Genomic DNA, 10,430 nt, shown 5'->3' with positions numbered 1-10,430 from the left:
TGAAGAAATAGACTGAAGAAAGCACAAGGATAAATGAAAGAATTAAAATGCAAGACTGTCCGGTTACTCAGCTCATGCTTGGACAGAACAGTGAAGAAACAAATACAATGAAAACTGATAAAAAAGAATTGACTGAAAAGTGAAAAGTAAACAAAGAGGTATTAAGAAAACTAAAGAATAATAACACAGCAGAAATGAAGAAATTTAAGAATGAAAGACTGAACAAACTGAAAAAAAGTGACGATTAACTGAAACAAAAGAAAAAAGAATGAAGGACTAATCAAGATTGGAAGTGAAGATTAATGAAGAGAAAAATACTGAGGGACTACAAATTGACTGATGATTGAAGAGACCCCTCTTAGAAAATCAATGATGCCGCAACACTGAAATGAACACACAATGGCATTACCTTCACAGATCCAGGAAATACAATCATTCCCTCGGGGAAATTGTCCAAGCTAATCGCTGCAGCTCAGAATAAGTTTTCCATACTTATTCTTCATATTAGATCTCACTACGGAAGAAGAAAAACTCTGCAAAACAACTACCGTAGATCTGAAAATTGAACTGAAGAAGTACAGAACATGGTGCTGAAATCAAAACCAAACAAAAGGAACTGGCTGCCAATCCACTGTGCAATCCTCCACACAACTTTTAGCAGTGTACATTCCATAAGCATAGGTACAGGAGTGCTGAAATCGTTGCAGCACGCAGGGTGCAGAGCTACAGGGGTAAAAAATCCTCCCTGCCCGTCGGCAACGTAACTCGGATGGCAAAAACACAACAGACTAAACAAGGGGAAAATAAAAGGCCGCGCATGGCGTACACACCTTGCCGGCGGCAGGCGCTGGTCTGGCCCCTCCATGCTCCATCTCCTACCTCTCTCTCAGACTGAGCAGGATGAATCCCCTGTGGCCTCCCCACCTCAAACCAGGTCGGTTTACTTAGAAACCCAGTAAAAAAAACAGACCGCAAGACACAAAACCAGAAAAGAGATCGAACCATGCTCTGAGATTCACACTTAAAAGAAATCTGATGCACACAAACTTCGAATGAGCAAGAAATCAAAACCAGTCGATTAATTTTAGCAGAAACAAAGGCAAAAAGACAGCGACAGATATACCAAAGAGCCAAGACTAAAACTTAACAAAGGTAGTACTGGTACTGGAATCCATGTCTAAGACACACGGGCAGCCAAAATATAGTTAAAAAAATTACAGCACCAAGGAGGTTATAATGTAGCTTTCCTATTTTGCGCCAAGTGAAAAATAGCCTCTGTATCCTGCACTATTCAGGGGTGCACAAGCAAGCAGATTGACAACATAGTGCCGTTACAGATCAGCTAGGCCAAGATGGATATAAAACCAAATGTAAGCGGCTCACAGATGCTGGATCTGTATGCTGAAACATACCAGGTCAGATGGGGCACATAAGCTGGCAACAAGGAGGGAATTAGAGCTCTGCTCAAAGATAGGCGAAAGGACACATCTTATTTTATTTCGAAAAAATAGATTGGTCAGATAGTTTGTTTTGGTTGAAAGACAAGCTATTTCAGCTTAGTCCATGTCCAACTAGCTGCAGCTAAGCCAACACACATGCTGACAGATGTCTTTCAGCCCCCGGAATGAGCTATTCAAATGATGCACGTTTGTAAGTGTATATATATAGCTGCCAAAGCAGATTGCCACTGTACAGTATACTTAAACAAGCCAGATGTGCATTTTGAAAGAACAACAATGCATACTTTCATCCTGCTCTATCGCAAATGTTACCACTTATCTTCTACATCAGCAAAGAGACAATACGATTCTTATATTTCTAACGCGTAGTTGAATGAAAATAACATGCCAAATCCCTGATGTTATTATCCAAATCCAGCAACATACAAGATTGAATGTTACAGTAGAGTACATATTGCAAGTTCATCCAAATCCCTCAACTTTTACATTTGATTTGACACATCTTATTGTGTGGAGAACTACATGAGAAATTATCCTCTATATTCTATACAACTCAAGAAGATCAAAGAAAAAAAATAACAGTGGCACTAGTACATAATAAATATGAGAAAATACAAAATTTGTGCAAAAACATGATCCATGTACATTCTAATTAGGATAAAGAGGAAAAAAGACTGCACTCATGTTTTGTAATATAAGTACAATCTTGTCTTTTTGTATGGTGCATGATGATATTTTTGGACAAGTCTACTTTTTTCCTCATATTTTGCCATACGCTTACCATGAAACTTCTTAAAAACTTGTTCTAGTGTACGAGTACAGAGTTCATCAACACAGGACCACCGCCTACCAAACTAAATAATTATTACCTATAATTATAGATAAAGGAAGCTAAAACCTATTCATTGAATGCCAGGTTCATCTTTCTAAGATTGGGTGTAATCCACACAGGAGCCGGGCAGTTGGACCAAAGCTGGGGAGAAAAAAGTTCCTCCCTGCTGTTATTACCCAAGTCGAGAATTCCCATATCACGGGAATTGTTCTTGAGTCCCCTTGTCCAAAGCACACTGTCATCGGTAAAGTAGGCATGGTTTCCCTTGAGAGCGGGATAGTCTTGAGCAGTAAGACAAAGTGATTGATTGTGCCCAAGAAACAACACATGGTCGCGCAAGCAACTGATTTTCTTAATTTTCTCTCCTGACGAAGCATCGACTTCATATATTTTGAGTTTTCCAGTGCTCCAAAACACAGATGCCCCAGGCTCGGGTTCTAAATCACAGTGCTCACATAATCTCCACACTTGAAGAAGATTGCCCCATGGAGCTTGGACAATGTAAGTATTCAGAAACCGGTCCTCAGGCTCTAGCTCCTGTGTAATCATCTTCATCGTGAGAACAGGGCTACTTAGATCGAAAGCGTGAATTTGCCCAAATGAAGTGACTGCGTACAGCAGGCCATTCTTGTAAATGCAATCATCATAGTTGGTGTATGGTGGCAGCCATATCCAACTATCATCCCCTGCCCTTGCAACTGAGAGCTGACTAGCTGGATTGTGTATGAGCGCCACAATGTATCCATTGCATGTATCAGAAAACACGAAAGCTTTATGGTGAAGCTTGTTCCTCAGCTCTCCAAGAGCCAAAATTGATGGCGGACCGTAAACCATTTTTGCGGTGTGGTATGAGTACTCGTACTGGTGAAGAGCACCAGAGTCATTATAGATGGGTTTCACATGCTCAACGGTGATCACCGAAGGGAGATTAATCTGTTCACCAGTGATGGGATTGACAAGGTGCATCTCTGATCTGTCATCAACTGTAACAAGCAAACCTTGCGAGGACCCAATCAGATGCCTATTTCTGATGGGTGGCCCTGGCAGAGCTAGCTTGTACGTCCTCTTCTCCGCGAGGCTGTAGAGGCAAGCAACGCTCTCGCCGGCAGATTCAGAGGTGTAGAGGAGGCACGGCGTCTGGGGACGCGTGTAGTGCCCAAGGCTGCGGAGCCTGGAGTACGCGGAGCGCCAGGAGGAGCAGACTGAGCCGGCACGAAGGAGGTCAGGGATCTCGAGGGTGGCAAATATACCCATCAAGATGTCCTGAGGCAGCTCAGGCGATGCGCCCTCCATAGTCTTGATCAGTGGAGGATGCTTGCACAATTTCTTCAGTGAACTTGGAGTGAGGCGCAGCAGCCTAGGCAAAGCTCTGAGGACTAGCGAGCACAGATATGCTGGGTGTATAGCGAGACTCCATAAGCTCATTGTCCAGGCTAGGCTACAGGCCTCCGTATAGGCAAAATCAATCTTGGACGACTTGCAAAGACCCAATGACGGAGGAGGAAAATACGCAGCTTCCGCGATGCGCCGATTATTCTCAGGCGTACCGCCGGACTTCATAATCTACAGGCATCCGTATATATATATATATATATAAGCTTTAATTAAAAAAAATTACAACTTTGGATGGAAACAGAGGATAAGAGTTCTTGTGGGTAACTTATAGATCACAAACGGAGGACAAGCCTGATTCGAATACGCGAAGAACTGGATTGGATTGGGCACTCGGGGATTCTTTTGCTGATGAAGGGACGGACTTGATTCGAGGAGTCCTACTCGGTTTGCTTCTCAGAATCCTCCTATCTCTCTACCAAAGGGAGGAAGGAAATTATTAGAGCAATAACCGGCGGAAGGTGAAACATAGCCAAATCAGATGCGGCGGAAGGTGATACCCAGATTGAAGAGGGAGATCTAAGCCGCAGCAGCCGCAGCAGAGGAGGGAGGGGGCGCAGCCGCAGCGTTGACCTGATTGGATCAGCAGAGGAGGGTGGAGGCGGGGGAGCGCCTATAGGGCGCAGCACGCGCTGGGAAGGAAGCGGGCGCGCACCCCCCGCTCCCCTTCTGGGCCGGCCCATGTGTGGCCGGGACGCCGCCTGTTTTTTTTTTGCGGATGTTTCCTTTTTCTTTTTTTCTTTTTTTCAATAATTCGGGATATGAAAAAGGTCCTAAATGTCAGAAAAGTTGCTAATTTTGAATAAAACAATCATGATTTGGCAAAAAATGTTCACAAATTTAAAAAATGTTCATGAATTTAAAACAATGTTCACGATTTCAAAAAAATGTTCATGAAATTGAAAAATGTTCACAAAATAAGTAAATCATGATTACAGAAAAATGCTCTGGAATTCAGAAATTGTTCACGAATTTGTAAAAAAATGTTTACAAACTTAAAAAATGTTCATAATTTAAAAAATTCAAACAAATGTTCGCTAATTCGAAACACATTCATGAATTTGGGAAAAATGTTCATGATTCAAAAAAATGTTCACGAATTTGGAAAAAATGTTCGCTAATTCAAAAAATATTCACAAATTTGAAAAAAATGTTCATGATTTTGAAAAAGTAGTCTTTAATTTTAAAATGTTCATTATTTCAAAAAAATGTCCATGATTTGAAAAACATGTTCATGACTTAAGAGAATCTTCAAAACTTTCTAAAAAATTGTTCATGATTTCAAAAAAAATGTTTGTGAGTTTTTTAAAAATGTTCACAGTTTCAAAAAAATGTTCATGATTTAAGAGTAACAATTTAGTGAAAATAAAACCACAATTTTGGAAAAAATGTTCATCATTAAAAAAATAATTTTAGAAAACAAATCGCGAATTAATAGATTTTAGGAAATTGGAAAACAAGAATAAAAATGAAAACATAAAAGTAAAGAAACAATGAAAAGAAAACAGAAAAAGGAAAAGAAAAAACGAAAAAAGAAAAAGAAAAACCGAAAGACAAACATAAAAAACCGGTTCAGGGAAGGTTCTAGAACCTTTCCCTAAACTGGGGGTACGTGCCATGGCGCTCGCGGGCGCGGTACGCGCCGTATAGGATCCCCGTCGAGGCGGCTGCGAGTATTCCTCTTCGCACAGCGCTCACGTGCCTCTGCTCGTGGGCCGGCCCAACCAGCAGGCGAACACGGCACCTGGTATGGACCAGCCAGGCAATCAGCGAATCGCTCGCCAGCTCACGCTTCGTTCTTTCCTAAAAAAACATACGCTTCGTTCTCCACTCAAAAAAACAAACGCACGAAAAAAGTTCATCCATTTCCAAAAAAAATCATCAGTTTTGAAATAGACTTCCTCGATATCCAAATATAGGACCCGGTGATAGACGTGGAGTTTAGGGTTTAGGATGGACGCCTCGGGAGCGGAGCCTGGGAGGCGATTTCCTTCCCCTTCCCATCATCCTTCTACCTACCACCCGCTCGCCATTACCACGCATCCTCTGCGCTCAACCACTGCTTCCTCCATCGTTGGGGCGGATGACAGCACCTCACCGTCGCGGCGCTCCTCGTCGTCTTCGGCCGGCGTCGCGGGTGGCGGGGCCACCGTTGCTTCCGCCTCCCCCAGTCGATGCGAACTCACCGAAGGCGTATCGGGAGATGGAACGGGTGGTGCGGGAGAGGTTCCCAGACCGCTCGGAGTGGTCAGATCTCTTCGACGTCATCATTCAACATGCCACGTTCGAGGAATACACGAGATTCACCGGCGTCGATGGCGCATCGGATGTGGAGCTCCTGTTCTGGGTCATTCAGGAGGCGAGCTCTCCAGATCCAGCGCACGCAGCGAGGTGGAGCAACTTCCACGCGCTCAATCCGCCTCGGCTCAACATCGCAAGGCCGCAGATGGATGCTCTACCCAGAATTCCACCGGATGCGCTACCGCCGGGGTCCCCTCCCCCTCCTTCCCCCCCCCCCCGCTTGCAATAATCGTTGCCGATGGCGATGGTCGGAGCGCGCGGGGTTGGAATCCTGCTCCTGCTGGTCACAATCAGGCGTGCGAGAGGAGCAAGCGTGACATCGAGCCTCCTCCATGGCCTAGAGTTCATCTTTGACAGCAATCCTGACATGCCGCGGTATTAGCGTTAGAGAAAGGAAAGGACCAGGGTATGATTCCTGAGATTCTGTCTGCTACTTCAATTGAGTATCTACATGCATTTCGTGTTAGGGAACGTAGTAATTTCAAAAAAATTCCTACGCACACGCAAGATCATGGTGATGCATAGCAACGGGAGGGGAGAGTGTTGTCTACGTACCCTCGTAGACCGTAAGCGGAAGCGTTATGACAACGCGGTTGATGTAGTCGTACGTCTTCACAATCGACCGATCCTAGCACCGAAGGTATGACACCTCCGCGGACTGCACACGTTCATCTCGGTGACGTCCCACAAACTCACGATCCAGTAGAGCTTCGAGGGAGAGCTTCGTCAGCACGACGGCGTGATGACGGTGACGATGAAGTTATCGACGCAGGGCTTTACCTAAGCACCGCTACGATATGACTGAGGTGGATTATGGTGGAGGGGGGCACCGCACACGGCTAAGAGATCAATGATCAACTTGTGTCCATAGGGTGCCCCCTCCCCGTATATAAAGGAGTGGAGGAGGGGGAGAGGGCCAGCCTCCTAGGCGCGCCCAAGGGGGGAGTCCTACTCCCGGTGGGAGTAGGATTCCCCCTTCCCAAGTTGGAGTAGGAGAGGGAAGGAAAGGGAAGGAGGGAGGAAGGAAAGGGGGGGCCGGCCCCCCTCCCAATTCGGATTGGGCTTGGGGGGGGGGGCGCCCCCTCCTTTGCTCCTTTCCCCTCTTTTCCACTAAGGCCCAATAAGGCCCATATACCTCCCGGGGGGTTTCGGTAACCTCCCGGTGCTCCGGTATATTCCTGATCTCACCCGGAACCATTCTGATGTCCAAATATAGTCGTCCAATATATCAATCTTTATGTCTCGACCATTTCAAAACTCCTCATCATGTCCGTGATCATATCCTGGACTCCGAACTACCTTCGGTACATCAAAACACATAAACTCATAATACTGATCGTCACCGAACGTTAAGCGAGCGGACCCTACGGGTTCGAGAACTATGTAGTCATGACCGAGACACGTCTCCGGTCAATAACCAATAGTGGAACCTGGATGCTCATATTGGTTCCTACATATTCTACGAAGATCTTTATCGGTCAAACCGCATAACAACATACGTTGTTCCCTTTGTCATCAGTATGTTACTTTCCCGAGATTCGATCGTCGGTATCTCAATACCTAGCTCAATGTCGTTACCGGCAAGTCTCTTTACTCATTCCGTAATGCATCATCCCGCAACTAACTCATTCGTCACATTGCTTGCAAGGCTTATAGTGATGTGCATTACCGAGAGGGCCCAGAGATACCTCTCCGACAATCGGAGTGACAAATCCTAGTCTCGATCTATGCCAACTCAACAAGTACCATCGGAGAAACCTGTAGAGCACCTTTATAATCACCCAGTTACGTTGTGACGTTTGGTAGCACACAAAGTGTTCCTCCGGTAATTAGGAGTTTCATAATCTCATAGTCATAGGAACATCCATAAGTCATGGAGAAAGCAATAGCAGTAAACTAAAACGATTAAGTGCTAAGCTAACGGAATGGGTCAAGTCAATCACATCATTCTCCTAATGATGTGATCTCGTTTTATCAAATGACAACTCATGTCTATGGTTAGGAAACTTAACCATCTTTGATCAACGAGCTAGTCAAGCAGAGGCATACTAGTGACACTCTGTTTGTCTATGTATTCACACATGTATTATGTTCCTGGTTAATACAATTTTAGCATGAATAATAAACATTTATCATGAAATAAGGAAATAAATAATAACTTTATTATTTCCTCTAGGGCATATTTCCTTCAGTCCCCCACTTGCACTAGAGTCAATAATCTAGATTACATAGTAATGATTCTAACACCCATGGAGTCTTGGTGATGATCATGTTTTTCTCGTGAGAGAGGCTTAGTCAACGGGTCTGCAACATTCAGATCCGTATGTATCTTGCAAATCTCTATGTCTCCCACCTAGACTTGATCGCGGATGGAATTGAAGCGTCTCTTGATATGCTTCGTTCTCTTGTGAAATCTGGATTCCTTTGCCAAGGCAATTGCACCAGTATTGTCACAAAAGATTTTCATTGGACCCGATGCACTAGGTATGACACCTAGATCGGATATGAACTCCTTCATCCAGACTCCTTCATTTGCTGCTTCCGAAGCAGCTATGCACTCCGCTTCACACGTAGATCCCGCCACAACGCTTTGCTTAGAACTGCACCAACTGACAACTCCACCGTTCAATATAAACACTTATCCGGTTTGCGATTTAGAATCGCCCATGTCAGTGTCAAAGCTTGCATCGACGTAACCATTTACGGCGAGCTCTTTGTCACCTCCATAAACAAGAAACATATCCTTAGTCCTTTTCAGGTATTTCAGGATGTTCTTGACCGCCGTCCAGTGATCCACTCCTGATCCACTCCTGAATTACTTTGGTACCTCCCTGCTAAACTAATAGCAAGGCCCACATTAGGTCTGGTAAACATCATTGCATACGTGATAGAGCCTATGGCTGAAGCATAGCGAACACTTTTCATTTTCTCTCTATCTTCTGCAGTGGTCGGGCATTGAGTCTGACTCAACTTCACACCTTGTAACATAGGCAAGAACCCTTTCTTTGCTTGATCCATTTTGAACTTTTTCAAAACTTTATCAAGGTATGTGCTTTGTGAAAGTCCAATTAAGCGTCTTGAACTATCTCTATAGATCTTGATGCCCAATATATAAGCAGCTTCACCGAGGTCTTTCATTGAAAAACTATTATTCAAGTATCCTTTTATGCTATCCAGAAATTCTATATCATTTCCAATCAACAATATGTCATCCACATATAATATTAGAAATGCTACAGATCTCCCACTCACTTTCTTGTAAATACATGCTTCTCCAAAAGTCTGTATAAAACCATATGCTTTGATCACACTATCAAAACGTTTATTCCAACTCTGAGAGGCTTGCACCAGTCCATAAATGGATCGCTGGAGGTTGCACACTTTGTTAGCACCTTTTGGATCGACAAAACCTTCTGGTTGCATCATATACAACTCTTCTTCTAGAAATCCATTCAGGAATGCAGTTTTGACATCCATTTGCCAAATTTCATAATCATAAAATGCGGCAATTGCTAACATGATTCAGACAGACTTAAGCATCACTATGGGTGAGAAAGTCTCATCGTAGTCAACCCCTTGAACTTGTCGGAAACCTTTTGCAACAAGTCGAGCTTTGTAGACAGTAACATTACCATCAGCATCAGTCTTCTTCTTGAAGATCCATTTATTCTCTATGGCTTGCCGATCATCGGGCAAGTCAACCAAAGTCCACACTTTGTTCTCATATATGGGGGCCATCTCAGATTTCAAGCCTCAAGCCATTTTGCGGAATTTGGGCTCACCATCGCTTCTTCATAGTTCGTAGGTTCGCCATGGTCAAGTAACATGACCTCCAGAATAGGATTACCGTACCACTCTGGTGCGGATCTTACCATGGTTGACCTACAAGGTTTGGTAGTAATTTGATCTGAAGTTTCTTGATCAATATCATTAGCTTCCTCACTAATTGGTGTAGGTGTCACAGGAACCGGTTTCTGTGATGAACTACTTTCCAATAAGGGAGCATGTACAGTTACCTCATCAAGTTCTACTTTCCTCCCACTCACTTCTTTTGAGAGAAACTCCCTCTCTAGAAAAGATCCATTCTTAGCAACAAATGTCTTGCCTTCGGATCTGTGATATAAGGTGTACCCAACAGTCTCCTTTGGGTATCCTATGAAGACACATTTCTCCGATTTGGGTTCGAGCTTATCAGGTTGAAGCTTTTTCACATAAGCATCGCATCCCCAAACTTTAAGAAACGACAACTTTGGTTTCTTGCCAAACCATAGTTCATAAGGTGTCGTCTCAACAGATTTAGATGGTGCCCTATTTAATGTGAATGCAGTCGTCTCTAAAGCATAACCCCAAAACAATAGCGGTAAATCAGTAAGAGACATCATAGATCGCACCATATCTAGTAAAGTATGATTACGATGTTCGGACACACCATTACGCTGTGGTGT

The 10,430-nt window shown here is 43.9% G+C and overlaps 1 protein-coding gene across 2 annotated transcripts; it reads right to left on the bottom strand.

Annotated features, from left to right (window-relative positions):
• Positions 1-2,143: 2,143 nt before the first annotated feature.
• Positions 2,144-4,343, bottom strand: LOC125535563 (putative F-box protein At4g22180). Of its 2 annotated transcripts, none has more exons than XM_048698627.1 (3): positions 4,185-4,343; positions 3,953-4,099; positions 2,144-3,855 (listed from the first exon to the last, which is right to left on the bottom strand). In XM_048698627.1, the coding sequence occupies exon 3, from the start codon at positions 3,850-3,852 to the stop codon at positions 2,359-2,361; it is 1,494 nt and encodes a 497-aa protein (XP_048554584.1). In that variant the 5' UTR covers positions 3,853-3,855; positions 3,953-4,099; positions 4,185-4,343; the 3' UTR covers positions 2,144-2,358. The 2 variants fall into 2 exon arrangements, with proteins under 2 accessions (XP_048554584.1, XP_048554585.1); XM_048698628.1 differs by having other exon boundaries at positions 3,979-4,099.
• Positions 4,344-10,430: the final 6,087 nt, after the last annotated feature.

This window comes from Triticum urartu, chromosome 2, assembly GCF_003073215.2.
Source record: "Triticum urartu cultivar G1812 chromosome 2, Tu2.1, whole genome shotgun sequence".
In the NCBI taxonomy this organism is placed as follows: domain Eukaryota; kingdom Viridiplantae; phylum Streptophyta; class Magnoliopsida; order Poales; family Poaceae; genus Triticum; species Triticum urartu.
Note: the sequence above shows the minus strand (reverse complement) of the source record. Positions and strands in the feature narration are given on the sequence as shown.